At 44.7% G+C, this 20590-nt stretch overlaps 1 protein-coding gene across 2 annotated transcripts; it reads left to right on the forward strand.

Moving 5' to 3' along the window:
- Nucleotides 1-1235: 1235 nt before the first annotated feature.
- Nucleotides 1236-6857, forward strand: LOC125519715 (probable plastidic glucose transporter 2). 2 transcript variants are annotated; one of them, XM_048684457.1, is made up of 14 exons: nucleotides 1236-1543; nucleotides 1632-1749; nucleotides 1913-1980; nucleotides 2078-2210; nucleotides 2664-2763; nucleotides 2859-2971; nucleotides 3069-3162; nucleotides 3909-4062; nucleotides 4162-4305; nucleotides 4387-4460; nucleotides 4533-4618; nucleotides 5201-5315; nucleotides 6139-6323; nucleotides 6443-6857. In XM_048684457.1, exons 1-13 carry the CDS (start codon nucleotides 1462-1464, stop codon nucleotides 6319-6321), a joined length of 1464 nt encoding a protein of 487 aa, XP_048540414.1. In that variant the 5' UTR covers nucleotides 1236-1461; the 3' UTR covers nucleotides 6322-6323; nucleotides 6443-6857. The 2 variants fall into 2 exon arrangements, with proteins under 2 accessions (XP_048540414.1, XP_048540413.1); XM_048684456.1 differs by having other exon boundaries at nucleotides 1246-1543; nucleotides 1629-1749.
- Nucleotides 6858-20590: the final 13733 nt, after the last annotated feature.

Genomic DNA, 20590 nt, shown 5'->3' on the forward strand with positions numbered 1-20590 from the left:
AGTGTGGGGGCATGGCAATGGTTGGCTCGGTTTAGCGTGTTGGGCGATAAGTACAAAGTCGATGCCTCGTTTTCTTTTCTACCTAGCTGGATGGGCCGAGGCATTACTAGGTGATGCTTCGTTTGTTCATGCCCTTAGAGGTGAAGTCGGGGCAGTTTTGGTTCCTTTCGTGTAAAAAAGAGTATCTTTACAAGGCATGTTGTAAAGTTGTTTTTTGTTGAGATTCAACAAAAGCTGTAAAGTTATAGGTAATTCAAGTTTTCCGGTGTGTCATGTAAAATAGGCCGAACTGTACCCAAGTCCAAAATTGAAAGAGCCATGTCACCGTGCAAACCTGCTGATCTATGCCTCTCCCTCCGTCCGCCGTCGGGTCCTCCTGTCCTGCATTTCACTAGTTGGCAGAGAGCGCGAGGAACAAAACAAAACAGCTGACCGCGCTTTGCTTGCCCACCGGTGGAATAGGGCATAGAAGACGGCGAAGTCTTGAGTCCTGTAAGTCAGCTTGTGTCTTATGCCCAACCGCAACCGGACTAACACTTTGGGGAACGCAGTCGGCCAGGGGATTTGGGCATGGTGGAGTCGGACGAGCTCTGCCGAGGCTAGGTTTTACGTTGCATGTAATAGTATGGTTTTGAGGTATTCGGTTGTGAAATGAATTATTTGACGCGTGAGCGCATCTCCAAAGTTCAAAGGGGAGCTGCAAAACCCCGGTATATGTACGAGCGGGCACTTTTGTTCACTTTTGCAATCTAACACGGGCCTGCATCGGTCTATAAAGTGGTCCGGACGCCCATTTTTCAGCAAAAATTGGAGACAAAAATGGGGAGAGAGCTATACCGAAGTCTCGACATTCACTTTGACCCACCAAAAGCCTCCGCATGGTCGTCCTCATTTTTTTATCTCTTCACATGAATTGTTCTCCTCTTATCTTCCCTTTCAATCGGACACTTTGTGATTAGCATTGGATGACTCACGCTGATATTATTTTTGCGAACCGCATCCGGATATAAAAACGAACAAGACTTTTGCGGGTTGATGTTGGGGATGCTCTGGTCATTGTCTCGGATTTGCAAGTGGGGAACCGACGGTGTTCAGCCCGCCGACGGAGCGCGGTGGGCCCGGCCCGGTGGCGACGGTCCTGGATCCCCGCGGGCGGCCACGCGGCGGCGCGAGCGCCACCCGCACGCATCTCGCCTCGCCAACCAACGGAGAAAAGAAGCAAAGGCATTTCTCTTTCTCCCCACCACCACCACCACCACCACCTTCTCCGTCCTTCTTCTCGGCGCTGGTCGGTCCCCGTGCTGCGACTCAAAAGGCAGTCAAATCTCCCTCCTCCTCCGTGCCACTCAGCCCAGCGACACGCGCCCAGCCCCAATATAGGCGCGCGCTCCCTCTCCCAGATCCCTTTCTCTCTCTCTCCCTCCCCTCGCCCCCGATCCCCCAATCTCCTCCTGCGGGGCGATGCGGTGGAAGCTCGGCACCGCGGCGTACAAGCGCGTGCCGTCCCGCGACGCCGCCATGGATCCCGACCTCGAGACGCCAGGTCCGTGCGCCCCTCCACCGATCCCCTTCGCATTTCGCTTTAATCTGCCGCCGGTCGAATCTCCGTGACGTCTTAGATCCGACAGCAGAGAAGACGCCCGACGGAGCAGGAGGAGGCGGAGCAGGGGCGGGCCCGTCGTGGCGCCGGTCGCTGCCGCACGTGTGCGTCGCCACCGTCACCTCCTTCCTCTTCGGCTACCACACAGGGTGCGTGCCTGCGCTCGCTCGCTCATCGTCCCGTGCCCGGTCACCCCCGTCCCCACGGGCTCCACCTCACGCGCACGCCCCCCTCGTTTTTCTGCTAGAGGGATCTCATCTCACGCATGTCCCGCATGTCTGTTTCGTGCTGATGCCATGGTGGTTGGTGCAGGGTGGTGAACGAGCCGCTCGAGAGCATCTCCGCCGACCTCGGATTCGCCGGCAACACGCTGGCCGAAGGTACGCGGCACACGAGCCCTCCCTCCGTATGCACGGCCTTGGTTGCTTTGTTTGGGGCCCGGTCATGAGATTTGCGTGTGTGGTTCCGTGGACGCAGGGCTCGTGGTGAGCATATGCTTGGGGGGAGCGTTCGTCGGGTGCCTCTTCAGCGGCTCAGTCGCCGACGGAATCGGCCGGCGCCGCGCTTTTCAGCTCAGCACCCTGCCCATGATCGTGGGAGCCGCCTTAAGGTACCATCTATTTGTAGTATGACACCATTTCATTCACAAGCCATAAGCCTGTTAAATCAATACTTGTCTCTCTCCAGTCTAGTTAATTTTGTTTAATTGCCACCTGCGAGTATTCCTTCTTTTTTATTGCAAGTATACTAGTAATTGATTGCTGGGTGTTTTAAATGAATATACACATTGACTGCTGGCTGCTGACTGCTGACTGCTGATCTGGTCATTATGTGGGATTTACTTGCACCAGCAAAATACAATTAGACCAGGAACTAAAATACCAGCAGCCTGTGCCGTCTACAATCATTTTTAGTATGCTTTGTTTTGCAAATATTACTACTTAATCTGATCTAGGAAGGAACCATGGCTGCTCTCGATTTGTTTTTATATGATTTGTATACAAACCATTCGTGCAACTATGTTTTGCTAGACCATACTGAAGAAGAGAAAAACATTTTGCAGTGCTCTCACCAACAGCCTGGAAGGAATGCTATTTGGAAGATTATTGGTTGGAGCAGGAATGGGGTTGGGTCCACCGGTGGCTTCGCTCTATATAACGGAGGTATGCATCTCGTATTTTTGTCAATGCACGATTGCTAACAGCAGATATCAACATACTTCGCCGGTGCTCACTATCACCTACCTGCTTGAATCTAGGTCTCTCCCCCCTCTGTGAGGGGCATGTATGGCAGCTTTGTTCAGATTGCGACCTGTCTGGGAATCTTATTTTCTCTTCTAGTCGGTACCCCTGTCAAGGACATTGATAGATGGTCAGAAGCTTGTGCTCTACTTCTTCAATCTTTACTTGTGTGTTACAATTGATGTGTACAAAACTGATATTTACTGACATTATCCTTCCAATGGCAGGTGGAGAGTGTGTTTCTGGGTTTCAGCTGTCCCAGCAGTTTTACAAGCTATTGCTATGGAGTTCTGTGTTGAGAGCCCCCAGTGGCTATATAAGGTGCCTTCACTTAGGAATATTGCCTTTTCCTTTTTCTTTTCTTGAACACGCCTGGATATTGCTTGTTTTCTCATGTCACCCTTCCCATTTATCAATTCAAAGATTCAAACCCATGGAAATACCCACTGCTCTCTGAATGGGCTTCTATAGTTTGATGTTATGTGCCTTTGCTAGTCATAAAATAGGGCGTTGATTTTCTGAGCAGAACCTTGGATATCATTTTACTGCACCGAACTTCGGAGTTATCTTTTAGAAACAGCACAAGTTTTGGTAAACTGTCTGCAATATAGATGTGCAGGTCTTTCCAGTTTTCACTAGTTTATGAAGGTTGTTCTCTAAATTGGGTATGTGTTGAATCGAACAATCTGTACATTGGGCCGTTGGCTACAATCTTTATCCACCACCCTACAGCCTTTTGTCCCTTCAGGAAATTATTGCCTACTGCTACTTAAGTAATATTAGGTATATTTATAATTTATCTGCTCGAAAATATGAAGGAAGATGAATCCATTGACACATATAGGTCAGATACAACACATATATATTCCTGGTGCAGATCAATGAAATTCTAGGTACCTCACATTTTGTTTGTATTGCGATATGTATACATCTCTGACTATGGTCCAGGGTGTATTATTTTGTTTCTTCAGTTCCAACGCGTGCGTGCTCACACACAACTTACATCTAGGAAGTAACATATTTAGCAGTCTTCTAAACAATTTAAAGAGTCCTGTTCTTCTATGCAGTGTGGAAGAACAAACGAAGCAGAAATGCAGTTTGAGAAGCTTCTAGGCCCTCTTCACGTAAAATCTGCTATGGCAGAACTTTCTCGATCGGAGAGAGGAGATGATGGGGAAAGTGTGAAGTTCTCAGAGTTGTTTTATGGCCGCCACTTCAATGGTACAAGCTGTCGATTGTGTCGCATTTTTCTGCTTCAGTGTGACCTTATCTCTGTTCTTCCTTGAAGTTTGTTCATTACAAGTCCCTTTTTTGCTACAGTTGTTTTTATTGGCACAACGCTCTTTGCTTTACAACAGTTATCGGGCATAAATTCTGTGTTCTATTTCTCATCAACTGTGTTCAGAAGTGTGGGGGTGCCCTCTAGCCTTGCCAATATATGCATGGGGATTGCAAATTTGTTAGGTAAGCCCATTAAAGCTGTTTGTTCTTGTACTGCTCTGCTATATTCAGCTGCTGATCTTATTTTGCTGTGTTCGCTGCCAGGTTCTATTATAGCTATGCTTCTAATGGACAAACTAGGCAGGAAAATGCTTCTTGTAGGAAGCTTCTTTTTCATGGTGAGCAATTACTGTAATTGTAAGATATATGGAATATTACTGACTGCACTTCCTTACTGGTGTAACGTATAGGCCTTCTCAATGGGACTTCAGGCTATTGGAGCGAATCGTCACCTTGGTTCTGCAAGTGTGTATCTTTCGGTTGGTGGGATACTGCTGTAAGTCATGCAGATTTATACCATTTAGTAGCTTGGTTCTACCATGCAAGTTTCTCAACCTTAGTTTTGGTTCTTCAAATCATCTATGTTGAATAAGTTCCCTCAAACCACCACTTTAACTGTCACTGTTGCTCACAACTACCACATCGATAGTTTTGAGCAAAACCACCGCGATTCAGATAGCCAAACATAACCTTGATTGCCGGCTTAGCACGTTCACAAAATTCTGACAAGGCTAGGGTCACCTGTTAGCTCTGAGGTGGCTAAAGGACTTGCCAAGTGAGCAGCACATGTGACAGGGGTGTGGGGATTGATCTATGATCTCCCCCCTACCCACCTGCCCTCCCCAAACCCATAGCTACATTCGATATTTGCACCCGTAGAGGTCAAGGAATCTGGCTAGGCCACCGCTGAGCCGCTATGGTAGTTACTTTCTATTCAGTTAACCAACATATGAAGCATTTTTGCCTATGTTCTCATGGTAGGACTCCTTAACTTTTTTGCCAGTTATATTTTTCTTTCTTATAATTATAAGATAACTATGGTACATATGGTACTTATAGTTGGACATTTTGTTGGCAGGTTTGTCTTGGCATTTTCGTTGGGAGCAGGCCCAGTTCCAGGACTTCTTTTGCCTGAGATTTTCCCAAACAAAATTCGGGCCAAAGCTATGGCTCTGTGTATGTCAGTGCACTGGGTAAGAGTTCTATTTTCAGCATGAAGCAACCATTGGATCAAGCTAAATGTTTTTCATCAGATCAAACAAAATCTGCCAATATGGAAAAAAAATATGCATTTTAAATTTGTACGCTACTTTGTCATGGGCTTTGGTTCAGCTGAGAGTAAATGCATAAACTAGAAAACAACAAAAATACCTTAGTGCTCAGTAGTGCTCAAATTTGGGTAAAAGTCTAGACATGCACACCCTTTGAATGGAATAGGGAAAACAGACAGAGGTTATGGTCGTATATCCAGTTATACTGTTGTAAGCAATTGAAGAATTGACTAGTTTCTGTCAGTTATGAGTTAGCCAGGTTGTTCGTATGATTTTATAACTTGCAAGTAGCCAAGCAGTGTTACGTTGCAAGACTGCAAGAGGGTGCCAAACTGGTATACTGACCCTCTGCATGTTATGAAGATTGAAAGCACTTTTGTTGTGGTCATGAAGTGTTAGATGTTGTAGGCTGAAGTCTTTTTCTATCTAGCAGAATTAATGCATCTCTCGCGTGCTATTAAGAAGAGAAACAGAAGTAACCGTGAAATGTTTATGCAGTCAATCCTCATCATGCAACCATGGTTTTAATTTATACCCAAATATGGTTGCTACTGTATGTATAATTTAACCAGCGGCTAAATCGATGCAGACAGCTTCTGTAGATTTTTCCAATGAAGAGCTGGAATATCAGTAGACAAGAATGCACTAGATATCCTTGATTATAGTTCTATTCCATGTCGAATTTCCTTGAGTTATAAATTGTTTCCTCTTTTGCTTACACACGATGCTTGATTGTAATGGGCAGGGCGTCAACTTCTTCGTCAGTTTGTTATTCTTGCGACTTCTGGAGCAACTTGGTCCACAGGTTCTGTACACAATGTTCTCATCAGCGTGTGTGGTAGGAGCAATATTTGTGCGGCGACACGTAGTCGAAACCAAAGGAAAAACTTTGCAGGAGATAGAAGTTTCATTGTTACAAACACAGTAAAGGTAAACCCTCTGCTCTTTCCCTCAACACAGACCATTTCAGATCATCTCTGTCTAGCTAGGGCATGTGGATTGCATGCAAGCGGCGCGTTGAGGAAACTTACAGGCCCTTGTCGTTGCAGGTTTTACCGAGGCAGTGCCTTCTTATGCACGCTGGGAAGGAATGAATTCAGCGACGTTTTTGTTGCTGAACACCAGCCGGGTGGGCGGTCTGTTCCCAGATCAAGTGATCTGATCATCTCTTGCGGACAGAATCGCCCTACGCTCGGTGTAAGTTCCCGGCCGTGCACGAACCTGTGACCGCTAGAGCAGTGGCATACTATCGTAGGAATACATACATACATGACAGACTCGCGAGGAGGCTCTTGTCTGCATAGGCTGATAGTTGGCCCTATGTACTATAATTGTGTTGTGTTGTGCTTAACTGTTTCGTCAGTAAGGGCAGACTGGATTTTGGATACTGATGAACGAACGCTGTCGAAACGGTTTACTATTGTTTGGAATAAATAACAGCAGTGACATGCCTCGTCGAATGTATTCTACTCCAGCTTCTACCCGGGTTTGCTCGGTTTATAGGGAAATGAAGAGCTATGTGCCCTGTTTAGAGGTGCCAGTGATTCAAAAAACAGTAAGTTGTTGAAGTTCTTTTTTTTTTGCGGGGGAGGAAGCTGTTGAAGTTAGCTACACAACACATATAGGCCCTGTTTGGTTCAGCTTTTATCGACAGATTCCGCTGCCGCGCAGCAGAATCTAAACTAAAAGGCGAATCCAGTAGAATCCGATTCTAGAAATCCACTGCCAAAATCTAAACCAAAAGCTGAAGCAGCTCAGGACGTGTTTTCCAAAATCTGATTCCGTTGTGGGCCAAAATCTAAAAAAGCTGTATCAGCTGGTTTGCCAAATAACCTACATCTTTTTCGCATCAGATTTTTCATAGCTGTTTTTCCACAGCAGATTTTTCACAACTGCTTTTAGAAATCCATAGCTGAACCAAACAGGGCCATAGCCTTACACTTTTCTTCAAAGAACCACCGATCCTGAGCCTGATGACGATTTCGATCCATCTATGAGGAACGCGTGCTCAGGAAGCTCGTCTTTGGTAATTGCGGTGTTGCGTATGTTGCTCGTGAGCGATAGTAGGGGAAATGGCTGCAGTGTTTTGGTGATTTCGAGTGTGATCTATGAGCACACAGCAGGAAAAAGTATCACTACTGATCTCTGATTCCCTTTTGATAGTATCATCATTTTATGGATTTAATTATCACTACAGTAAAACTAAGATATAGTTTGATTTTTGCTGTACAAAAAAATATAATTTGATTTTGGATCTCTAAAATAAAAATAAGAACTCATACAGCTTCTTAGCAACACTTGTCTTTGAAGAAGTACATGGGTCATCACTCATCAACCATCATTGCATCTTTAGGTATATAAAATCTGAGCTTGATAACCTGGGCTCTTATAGTTGCTAGAGCAAGGGGAGCTTGGTGCATCTGGATTAAATCCGCTTTATGAGCTGAAGCCCAATGGGAGCCCCTACTTGGCGCCTGAGGCGCTGGCAAACATGCCCAGAATTTTGGAAAATATTGGAAATTTATAATGAATTCCAAATTTATAAACAGTTTTTTTTAAAACTGCATTTTGGAAAAATCTTGCAGAAATCATAAAAGCTTCGTGTTTAAAAAATGTTTGGCGGATTAAATAAATATTCATGAATTTTACCAAACCGTTCATTCAAAAAATGTTTGCGGATTCAAAAAATTTTTACGTTTAAATTCAATGAACATTTTTTTGAATTTGAGAACATTTTTCGAAGTTGATGATTTTTTTAATATGATGAAAATTTTATAAATTTCATAAACATTTTTTGATATTATGAAATTTTTTAGGTTGATGAACTAATTTAGAATTTGACGAAAATTTTGAATTTGATGATTAATTTTGAATATGTTTAACATATTTAAAAGTTTCATCAATTTTTTGAACATATGATGAATTATTTTTGAATTTGATGAAGAACAATTGAATTTAAGAAAATGTTCACCGATTTTGTAAAGTGTTTACTAATTTGAAACATGATGTTCCTAGATTTCAGCAAAATGCTCGCGGATTTTGAAAAACCGAATAAGAAGAAGTTAAAAAGATAAAAATAAAAAATAAATAAAAAAAGAGGATTTGAAGAGAAAGAAAAAGAGAAAAAAGAAGACGGAAAAAACCGAAAGAAAAAATTAAGAAAAGAAAGAACCGGTTGCAAATACGGTCAGCCCAATTGTTCGCACGGGGAGCAGCGGGGTGCGCGCGCTCCCGCTCGCGAGCGACGTACACGCTGAATAGGAGCTATCGAGCCCGATGGGCACCCCTGTTGCACAGGCATCAAGGAGCTCCTATGTGACGCCCCTTGCGTCAAAGAGTCGACGTTTCGCACAGGGGTGGCATGCCTGGGCTTGGCGTTCACGAGGTGAAAAAACACAAAAAGAGGAGCACACTAGCGCTAAGGATTCGAACCCGTGACTTCATAGTGTTGCGCACGCTGTGGTAGCCGTTGTTACCGGCTAACTCTTATGCTTGATTAGCAGCGCAAGACTAAAAAGAAACAAACGAAAAGGCAAAACTTTAAACGTCGCAAAAAACACCAACAACTAAATTCCCAGCGAGGGATCGAACACCGAGCACCCCCTACTTGGAAACCAGGTCGCTACCCACTGTAATTCATGGGAATTTGTGTATAATATGGCAGTCCATCGTATATGAACTATAAGTCACAACAGATTAAAACAATTTTGAAATTTTGGACATGATTTTATTTTTCGAAAAAGTAAATAATTTTTGAAAAACGAACATTTTCAATATTGTGAATTTTTTTGAAACCTCAAACAATTCACGGAAACACGAACATTGTTTGTGATTCTCAAACATTTTTTTGCAAAAAAGGAACAAATTGGAAGCAAGAACATTTTGTAAAAAAATGCAAACATTAACAAAAATTGAAAATGAGAATATTTTTCAATATTAAGAGAAATTTTTCTGAAACACAAACATTTTTGAAAATTCTCTGGATCATTTCTTGGGTTTATGTACAAAATTTGAAAACATGAACATTATTTGAATTTTTCTGAACAAAAAAGGAAAATGCAAACATTTTTAAAATTCCTAGAACTTTATTTTGAATTTGAGAACAAATGACAAAACATGAATTTTTTTCAAATTTTTGAACAAAATTAGAAAGTGGGAACATTTTTTGAAATTTCCAAACTTTTTTGAATTTGCATTTTTTTTCAAAATCTTAATTTATTTTAAATTTTTAAACAGAATTTGGAAAATGGGAACATTTTTTGAAAATTCCTACAAAGTTTGTGAATTTGTGAACACAAATTAAAAATGTGAACATTTGTTGAAAAAGAAAAATAGACTTGAAAAAATATGAAAGAAAATAAAAAGGAAAGAAATGAAAAATCTTGAAATGGGAAAAGGAAAACGGAAAAAGAGAGGAAGAATGAAAAAGAAATAGAAAAAAGGGTTCAGATACCTTCTAGAAGGTTCCAAAAAAATTGGCTTAACGGACGAGCTAACGAGTTTCATGAATAGCTCATTGAAATCGTTAGTATAGCACAACACATATTTCTTCTTTATGTGACAATATTTTTTTTACCACCTCAGCTCATCTATTAATTCTAATCGAGCAACCTAGCCCATAAGAGGCAGAAAACTAGAGTGCGACCTGCGGGCGGAGGTCGGTGTAGAGGTGGCAAAAGAGGAGTCGCGTGCGGTGGACAACTCCAGCTCCACGTCGGTTGCGCCGACTAGCTTGGGTCCCAGGAAGGCCACTCCTACTCTTCTTCTCCCGCAACTTCACTTCCCGTGGCTCACGGCTAATGAGCTTGCCGGACATGGGAAGACAGGACGTGGGACACGGACCCGCCACGGATGGCGATCTTTAGACTAGGTTAAAAAAAGTCTTGTCCGCTTTGGTTTAGTTGAAATATGTTGAAAATATAATGAACTTGGTCTATTTTGAATGAAAACTATCCGGTTTGCATAAAATTTATCTGGTTTGTTCAACTGCTTTGACATGTATGTGGGCATGGTTGGATGACCGGCTTCATCACTATCCGTAGACACACCGCGTTCGTGTACAGATACCATGTTATTAGTTTTAGGGGTCCTTGGAGATTTCCCAAAATCTCTACTTTTTATAAAAAACTGAGTTGGTGATGATAGTGTGCCTGCCATCTTGTATTATAGACCATCCGATCTATATCTGACGGATAGAAAGCAAACTATAATAATTTTACAAAAGATACCCGCACCTCTCTCTATATTTACAGATAAGGCCTTGCCTCGTTCATCCTTATATCCCACAACCTCATTTTGAGCAATTAAAAAATGAAGTCTCTGGAACAATCTAGCATGGTGGCCGCTGCCGCCTGCCGGCACCGTCCATCCTCATGCCTCCGCCCAGTCTGACCACCAGTCACCACCACGCTCCACTCCTCCTCACCTTATCTTCAATCTTTTATTTTTTTTCGATAAAATTCTTGAGATACCATTTTTTCGATAAAATTCTCGAAATATCATTAGTTTTTACACATGAAATTACTTCTGCATGAGTGACTTACAACAGGTGTTTTGTAAAAAAATAAATCTTGATGTTCCGTGCAATGCACGGACACCTTGCTACTAGTGATTGAATCGTCAGTTGATGACATGGCACTACCCCATCACCGCCTGTGTCCGGCCTGCCGGCAGCCACCCCACACGTTCCCACGCCGGGAGAAGACATGAAAACAGTTTCTTTAGTTTTCGGTGCTGCAAACCTTTGCGGCGCTAGCGGGCGGGCGGGCAAGTCAAAAGCGGGCGGACTGCACTAAACAAATCAGCAAGACGTGTACGGGGCCGACCACACGAAATCACAATTGGTTACCACGGCTACTATATGATGAGGGCCCCAACGTATCTGCCCGCACCATTGCTTAAAACTTGGACACAGCATGATCTACTCGTTACCACAGCACCACACTCTCCCCCGGTGCTAGCTAATTAACTCGTTGCTTCTCTTGATCCACAATGGCACAGCAGCCAGCTGCGATCCTGTGCATCATCATCATCCTCCTCACACTAGTAGAAAAAGGGCCTGTTGTTCCGGTTCGTAAGGGCCTTTTGTCCCGGTTCCTGAACCGGGACTAAAGGGCCGGTACTAATGCCCTGTACCTTTAGTCTCGGTTCAATCCAGAACCAGGACAGATGTGCCTTCACGTGGCCTGTGCGCGGAGCCCAGGCAGAAGGGCCTTTGGTCCCGGTTGGTGGCATTAACCGGGACCAATAGGCATCCACGCGTCAACTTTTCTGTGGCTGGAGTTTTTGTTTTTATTTAGGGAGGGGGGGGCTTGGGGAGTTAATTTAGGTGTTTCATATATTGTGTTAACTAGCTATAATTAATAGAGAGAAGTGTCCTCTCTTATGTTCGTGCTTGGTCGACGCTACGTACTATACATACGTATAGAGAGGACTAGACACGCTAGCTAGCTAGTAAGCAAACAAAGGAAACAGAAGATCATCATGAACATATATGCATACAGAGAGAAGTGATATCGACCACCTCTCCTTCTCCGAAAGATTGGTCGAACAACAAGTTCTCGTATATCTATCCGACACTACCGGCTACATATATACAATAATTATCTCTTACAAATATAATCTCCTAACATACGGACTCATGGTCCACATAGTATTCTCCGTCTTCAGCGATCACGTGGTTAAGAAAGAATGCCGCCAATTCCTCTTGAATTGCTCGCATGCGAGCTGGTGCTAGGAGTTCATCCCGCTTCCGAAACATCTAATTTGAAGAAGGGGGTCAATACATATATATATGAATGAATGAAACTCAACACAAATGATGATAATAAAATAAAATTGTGAATGTTGTTATTTACGCACTTCATATTGTTCGTCAGAGTAGCCCCGCTCACAGGTCGTGTGACGGATGGACTCGCAAACGTAGTATCCACAGAAATCATTCCCTTGTTCCTGCCACAACCACTTTACAAGAAATAGAGGTCAATCAAACTGATAAGCAAGAATGCCAAATGGTATTGATGAAACTAGCGCTTGAATCAATAGGAGATGCGCGGAACATGCTACTATAGTACTTACTTTCGGGTGTCTAAATTGCAGCTTCTTCGGGAGTCCCGGAGCTTTTTTGGAGAATTTTTTCCAAACCCTGCCAGACAAAGAAAACAATTACTTGATATATCAGGAAATGAACAAAGTTGCTGATATGGTGGATAATGATCGATTTAACTTACTTCTCGAGCATTTGAGTCATGTCCGCATAGTCCTGGGGATCTTTTCGTCTTGAGTCTAAGACGGTTACTAGTCCCTGCTCAAGCTTAATCTCTAGGAGAATATAGTGGAAACTGCACACGCATGCATAACTCATCAATTACATTACTATAACCTTGACTAATATATAAGGGAAACCGAATACGCACAAGACAGTAACACTCACTTCAAGTTGTAAGAAAAGAGTATTATATCTTTGTTTTCATTTATTACCAACGATCGTAGCAAGTTGAATATAGTGGAAACTGCACACGCATGCATAACTCATCAATTACATTACTATAACCTTGACTAATATATAAGGGAAACCGAATACGCACAAGACAGTAACACTCACTTCAAGTTGTAAGAAAAGAGTATTATATCTTTGTTTTCATTTATTACCAACGATCGTAGCAAGTTGAATATAGTGGAAACTGCACACGCATGCATAACTCATCAATTACATTACTATAACCTTGACTAATATATAAGGGAAACCGAATACGCACAAGACAGTAACACTCACTTGAAGTTGTAAGAAAAGAGTATTATATCTTTGTTTTCATTTATTACCAACGATCGTAGCAAGTTGGCCTCGGTATCTGCGGCATGAAATTTAACCTAAGTTGCATCTATGATATTTGTGTTAATGAACCCAATATCACCGATTTGTCTTTTCTTTAATTCGACGATCTTCAATCTGCATAATATAGTGAGGATAATTATAAATACATGCAATGAAAGAGCTGAGCTATATAGAGAGACTTAATGACAGAAGTAGTACTACTTACAGACAGTAGCAGGTGACCGTTGCTTTATCGAGGGCCAATTGATTGAAAACTGAAAGAACTCCTCAAATGGAACAGGCAACAGATCAATTCCAACGAGGTCATACTCCTTTTTAACTCTCACATACAAAATACTCCTCCCCCTAGACTCTCTGCAGATTTTCAAGTATCAATCATGCAATCTTCGCATCATCGTTGATAGAGATCTTCATCTTTGACGAGAGGCTTCCCGTACTCGTATCTTTGTATCTGCACCTCCATGAAATCATAATGTACATCGTCGGGCAGGTAATCTCCAAGATTGCTATAACCGGGCACCATCCTTGGATCATTAGCGATGATGTCGCTAGGCACCTTGAGCGGGGGGCACGATTGCTTCGCTTGTTCGCCGAGCTGGGCAATTTGTTTCCCAGCTCGTCGTTCTTTCAACCTTTGATCACTGACAGTACTTCCCGACCGCTCCGCTTCGGCAAATTCCTTTCCAATAATGTGCTCATAGTTTCCTTTCGGCGGAGACTTGGCTGGTTTTGTCAGGGCAGCCAGAGTGCGCTTCGCTTTCACCGGATCTACATTCTCCTCCGGAGGTGGATGTTTCTTTTCTTTCACCCCTTCAAATAAGTTCCTCACTTCTTCTCGCGCGATCTCGGCGTTCTCCTCCGGGGTCCTCTCGTATGGTAACTTCTCTGGAGTCTTCAGAGAAGGACCGAATATGTACGTCCTCCCGCCTCTAGCTATACTGCTAGACGCCGGCAGAGCAGACGGAGCGGTTGTCTTCTTTACTTGCTTACGAGGCGGAGGAGAAGGACTACGACGCGCCGGAGCAGCCGTAGCGGCGGCAGGTCTCTTCCGCCCTTGCTGACGAGGCGGAGAAGGAGGAGGCTGGCTGCTCGGGCGCGCCGACACAAGCGGAGAAGGAGGCGGAGTGCCGCCATGCGCCGGAGAAGGAGCCGGCCGAGTGCCCTGATCGTCACTCGCCGGAGGAGGAGGCGGTGGAGGAGGCGGAGTGCCCTGACTCGCCGGAGGAGGAGGAGGAGGAGGCGGAGGCATCCAGTTCGGAAGGTTGATGAGCTCCTTCCGCCATAGGCATGGAGTCTTCAGAGCAGAACCCAGCCGAGTCTCCTCTTCACCGGTAGGGTGGTCAAGTTGGAGGTCCTCAAATCCCTCCGTTATTTCATCCACCATCACCCTAGCATATCCTTCTGGAATCGGCCGGCAGTGAAAAGTTACGCCGGGTTCAGTAGGAAAAACAGAGCCAACAGCCGCCTTGACCTTCATATTAATCCATTGCGTTATAAGGTGGCAATTTTGAGACTCCGTGATAGCATCCATGGGATAGCTGGCAGGAGCCGTCAAGACATGCTCCGGCTGAAGCAGCTCGGTGGAAGCCACGCTGCTTCTCCGCTGAGATGGCGGGGTAGCTTCGGGGGAAGCTTCGACAGTTCGTTTGCTGCGATTTGCTTCTCGTTCCTCTATCGCTTGTACCCTAGTGTGTAGCGCCTGCAGTTGGGTCTGCTCCACTTTCTTCCTCCTCTCGTGGCATTTGTAACCGCCTGCGTCCGGAAACCCAGCCTTCCACGGAATGGAGCCTGGCGTGCCTCATGTCTGTCCAGGGTGCTCAGGATTCCCGAGGGCCATTGTGAGCTCGTCGTTCTCTCTATCTGGAACGAACGTCCCTTGCCGCGCTGCTTCGATATAGTGCTTAAGCCTCTTGACTGGTATTTCCATTTGCTCGTCCGTCCAAATGCACTTCCCTGATACAGGGTCCAAGGTTCCACCAGCCCCGAAGAACCAAGTCCGCAACGGTCTGGCCAGTTAATTGTCTCTGGTTCGATCCCTTTATCAACCAGATCATTCTCAATCTTGGCCCACTTAGGCCGGGCTGCGAGGTAGCCACCTGACCCCGTTCGATGGTGATGCTTCTTCTTCGCAGCATTTTGCTTATTTGTCGTCGACATTTTCTTACTCTTTTCCGATGTCTTGTGGGCCACAAATGCGGGCCAGTGATCTCTGATCTTCTCATATCTGCCCTTGAATTCTGGTGTCTCTTTATTTTCGACAAACTTATTCAGCTCTTTCTTCCACCTCCTGAATAGTTCTGCCATCCTCTTAAGAGCAAAAGACTTGATTAATTGCTCTTTAACTGGCTTCTCCGGATCATCCTCTGGCGGTAGGGTGAAATTTGACTTCAGCTCAGTCCAAAGATCATTTTTCTGCATATCATTGACATAAGACACCTCAGGGTCTTCTGTAGCCGGCTTTAACCATTGCTGGATGCTGATCGGGATCTTGTCCCTAACCAAAACCCCGCACTGAGCAACAAATGCGCTCTTTGTCCGGAGGGGTTCAATCGGTTGGCCAACGTGGCCCGGCCGGCCCCTGGGCTCACGAACCGGGTCCAACGCCCCCATTGGTCCCGGTTCTGGACTGAACCGGGACTAATGGGCTGACCCGGCCTAGACCGTTGCCCCATTTTCTATTAGTGTCACCGTCCCCGTCCCCGTCGCTACCGGCCGGGCCCTCGACAAGGTCCGTCCGCCACCTCCCCCTGCAGCGGCGACGATGCTCCAAACACCACTGCCACCTTCGGTACCTGCCGCGTCCTCGAGGATCGTTCAGCAGCCACCGGCGGCAGATCAGCAGCCGCCCGCAATCCCTTACTGCTACTGCATTCATGTCACTGGGATCGGGTTTCTGTGCGTGCTGGTCTCGTTCCTCGCAGGCTGCTTTCTCTGCGCCCTCTTCATCTTCTGCGTCGCGCGCTCTACAACGGCGGCGACGGGGAGCCAGGACGTCGAGGAAGGTCCTACTATGGAGAACACCGCTCTGCAATGTCTGTCCTGCCTAGCTAGAATCGTGGCATGTGTATGATTCTTACTAGAAGATGGTTTAGCTAGTTTGAGGTGTGGTTGGAGTACTAGTCTGTGGACTCAGGTAGTTGAAGTAGTACTTATGTGGACTGTGATACTATAGCTCGTACTAATTGTCATCGTTTGTTGGGGACATTGATTCAGGAATCGGTGTAATTAAGTGTGCTTTCTTTCTTTCTTCCTACTGAACCCTCTTTTTTGGGTACGCATCGGTCAGTTGACACCTGGATCCGGTCGGTAGCCTCCAGAGCCAATGGATTGTGCATGCGAGAGTATCGTCGGCTGTTGTTTGATCGTTGCAACCTGTCTTATGTTGCTGCCGCAACAAACCCCTTCGTTGATGGCCGCATCTTGATGTTGCGGTTGGTTCTTCGCAACACAACCCACGTTGCCCACCATAATGTGCCTCATGTTGTGCTCGGGAGATTGCAACGTGTCTTATGTTGCCGCCACAACAAATCCCTTCGCCGATTGCCGCGTCTTGACGTTTGCTCGGTCGCCTGCAACACGCAACACGTTGCCCGCCATGTTGCGTTCATTGCAGCATTTCTTATGATGTCACCGCAACAAATTCCTTCTATGGTGCTCTCGTCGTGACGTTCGCTCGGTTGTCTGCAACACGCACGATGTTGCACACTGTAATGTGCCCCATGTTGCGCTTAGTTGACTGCAACGTGTCTTATGTTGTCACCACAACAAATCCCTTCTATGGTGCTCTCGTCTTGACGTTCACTCGATTGTCTACAACACAACCCACGTTTCCCATTGTAATGTGCCCCATGTTGCACTCAAGAGATTGCAAATATGTCTTATGTTGCTGTCGCAACAAATCCCGTCAATGGTGGTCGCGTCTTGACGTTGCGCTTGGTTGTTTGTAACACTGTCCATGATGCCCACCGTAATGGGCCCCATGCATGTTTCGCTCAGGAGATTGCAACGTGCCCCATGTTGCCGTCGCAATAAATCCCTTTACTAATGGTGACATCTTGACGTTGTGCTTAGCTATCTACAACACGACCTACATTGCCCACCGTAATGGGCCCCATGTTGCGCTTGGGAGATTGCAACATGCCCCATGTTGCAAACACTCGCCATCCATCCACCTAACTATTGCAACATCACCAAACCCCTTTGTAGTTGGTCGTGTTACCCACCACAACATGCCTCATGTCGCTCGGCTGTCTGCAACACGACCCATGTTGCAAGCACATGTGTCCGATGGGAGAGGGTGTTGTGCGCCGATCAATCAAAGATTGATCGACGGCTGCGGAGGTGGTTGACGTGCGCCAACGATAAGTTAGTTGAGGAGAGGCCCTTTCCTTTTTCTTAAAACATACTGATTGCAGACAACAAACATGTGAAAGGGAGTTGTGAAACGTATTAACGAATGTCTAGTACAAATTGTTCGAATTTGCCTTGCACATAGAGGGTGTAATGCATGGCAGGTGAGGAAGGAAGAGTAATCGGAAAGGGAAGCAAGGTGCAGGTGCATATTATTCAATGGGTTTTGTTATAAAAAGCCTAACTACTGCATGAATTGGTTACTTGGTGCATTGTTCAAGGTTGGGTGCCTACTTTAGTCTAAATAACATATTTTGTTCTCATATTTCTAGGTATTTTTTACTTTCTATTTGACCTCATACTTGGAAATGTCCAATTCGGTTGTTTCTCCTACATAAAGGTGTATGCCCCAAAGTTTAATAGGTCAGTGATGGTTAAACGAGAAGGTTTCATGGATAGATAGGGAGTGAGGAGAGGGCATGTGCTGCCGCAAAGAAACCAACCGTCGTAGCCAACTCGTTCGGGGGATGTGACTGAGAAAAAAAATTAGTGCGAGGTGAAGCGCATGTGGTTGCCTTTATCCGCCATAGTTTAGTTTACCGGCTCTCACCAATCTGTTTTTAGAGGAATATTAAAAGCTTCTAGTTATCCTATCATTTTGCATTGCTACTCTTAAACCAAATGAGTGGCGTCGCAAAAAAGAAATTGACTATCATATCTCATTGATGTATTGAACTCATGCTTCAACCAGTTACTTTAAAAACTTGAACTGGTAGAGAAAGGGTTCGATATATTTTAACCCCCCCCCCCCCCCCCCCCCTCACATCTTAGTTTTTTTACTCCTTAGGATGCATTTTTTTTAAAAATATTGTGTTTGCAGAGTTTCTCAAAACCTTTTGGCTCTGACAACATATTGAATTTATGTCCCAACCAATTACTCCAAAATTTCGTACTGATAGAGGGAGCCAGGGAATATACTTCAACATGAAGGATAGTAACTGAACCATACCCGCAAAGAAAAAAAAGATAGCAAGTGAACCAAACGTTACCTCAGTATCTCGTATGCCATACATGCTACATTTTGTTTGCTTCACTATAAGAAGAAACTGGAGTAGGGCAATTTGGAGGACGAGCTCCATGAAGATCGGTTTTCTTAAAATTCAAAAATCACATTTTTTGTAAGTTTCAAAAAAACCTCAAAAAATCATACACGTTCATATGGATGTTTTTTTTTAAATTAAGAGGTTATTTTTTAAAAGTGGAGCTAGTCCTCCATTTAGCATTTTCGTAGAGATTGTCCCTATGCCGGCAGCAACAGCTAGCGGTGCATGGAAAGGTAGGTACTGATATCGGCGACACACCACCATATAAACCCTGCAGCGGCAACATTTTTCACGCCGCCACCTTCCCCTGCAGCGGGGCCGGGACTCCAGACACCGCCGCCGCCTCCGGTGGCCGCTGCGGCCTCGGCGATTCTTCAGCAGCCACCAGCCGACCGGCAGCAGGGCCCGGCCGCAGCCCCGTACTACTACTACTACTACATTCATGTCACCAGGGTCGGGCTCCTCTGCGTGCTGGTCTCGTTCCTCGCAGGCTGCTTTCTCTGCGCGCTCTTTATCATCTGCGTCTCGAGCTCGACAAGGGCGGCGGCGGCAGCACGGCGGGAAGACGTCGAGGAGGAAGGTGCTAGTGTGGAGAACACCGCCATGCAGTGTCTGTCCTGTCTCACTAGAGTTGCGGCAGGTATATGATCCTTATTAAAAATGCCACTACTTTCCCTTAGTTCTGTGTACAAACTCACTAGAATTAAGTGTACTTTTTTCTTCTTCATACCGAACCTGTTTTTAGCATTTTTTTTTGTCATGTATTTCCTCTTTCCGCAATTAACCACAAAGTCAGCCTTTTCATTCTCAGGATTCAGGATTACAAAAGCGAACTGATAATCAAGCTAACATCAAAAGCCACGAAAAGTAGATATTCTGAAAAATCCACAGAAATTATGATAATAAAGCTGGGGACTCTAAATGTTCCTTTTTCTTAACATTACTGGTTCACACATCTTAGAGTGGTGGTTCTATTTTTATGCGATATGTGTGTTGCAACTTGTGTCGTGCGGAAATGGATTCTATTATGACGAAAGTAGTTGTAAAATAAAAAAATTGAAAAATATTAACAAAGTTATGTAGGAAAACACAATAGATGTTTCAGTCACACAGGAGGAATAGTTGCTAATGCATCTAAAGAAACTAGTTCTTTTTTCAGAACAAAGAAACTACTAGGTTTTTTAGTGAACAAAGAAACTACTAGTAGTTAAAAAAAAAGGTGTGGTTACTAATTTGAAAAAGAAAAAGGCTAGTTTGATTGGGCCGGCCTAGAAACAAACCTAATCTCATCTCCAGCCTAGTCCACTGAACACGTAGAGTGGGCCGCATCTTCAGAACTGACCTAGGCCCATGCAAGATTTGTGCGGCTGCGTTCTGACAAAATCACTAATTGAGGAGTACTCCTTGCAAAGGTCACTCCCACCTCTCAGGTTGTGGCAAATGACACGCTGCACGTGCGCCACTTGTCACAACCCGGAGGTTCCCATTTTTTCGTAGATTCGTTTATTTAAAACGTTACATCTCTTAAACCGTGCGTTCAAATCTCGAACCATTTTCATCATTGGATTCTTTGCGTCGAGATTAAACTAGATCCCATGTTAATAGATTTTGACGATTTAAAAAAAACTGGTCAAAAAACTGAACGAAAAAACCAAACCGGAAGCATGGTTTTTTCCTTTTTTGAAAGAGACACGGCCGTGCCTCTCGCGAAACCACAATCGTGCCTCTCATGAAAGCAAAACTGTTCTCGCAAAAAAAACAGAAAACGTGTTTTTTTTCGTTTCCGAGAGGCATGTTCGTGCCTCTCGCGAAAGCACAACCGTGCTTCTCGCGGAAGCAAAACCTTCCCTCTGGCGAAAGGAAAAAAAAACATAAAACGTGTTTTTTCCGTTTTTGAGAGGCACGCCCGT

Source organism: Triticum urartu, chromosome 7 (genome assembly GCF_003073215.2).
Source record: "Triticum urartu cultivar G1812 chromosome 7, Tu2.1, whole genome shotgun sequence".
NCBI classification, from domain to species: Eukaryota; Viridiplantae; Streptophyta; class Magnoliopsida; order Poales; family Poaceae; genus Triticum; species Triticum urartu.

Excerpts from the sequence above, each read along its gene's own strand:
- LOC125519715 (XM_048684456.1), top strand. The coding sequence starts at position 1,462 with ATGCGGTGGAAGCTCGGCACCGCGGCGTACAAGCGCGTGCCGTCCCGC. Across the intron at positions 3,163-3,908 it reads GCCCCCAGTGGCTATATAAG|TGTGGAAGAACAAACGAAGC; the intron begins GTGCCTTCACTT and ends TCTTCTATGCAG. Across the intron at positions 4,461-4,532 it reads TAGGAAGCTTCTTTTTCATG|GCCTTCTCAATGGGACTTCA; the intron begins GTGAGCAATTAC and ends TGTAACGTATAG.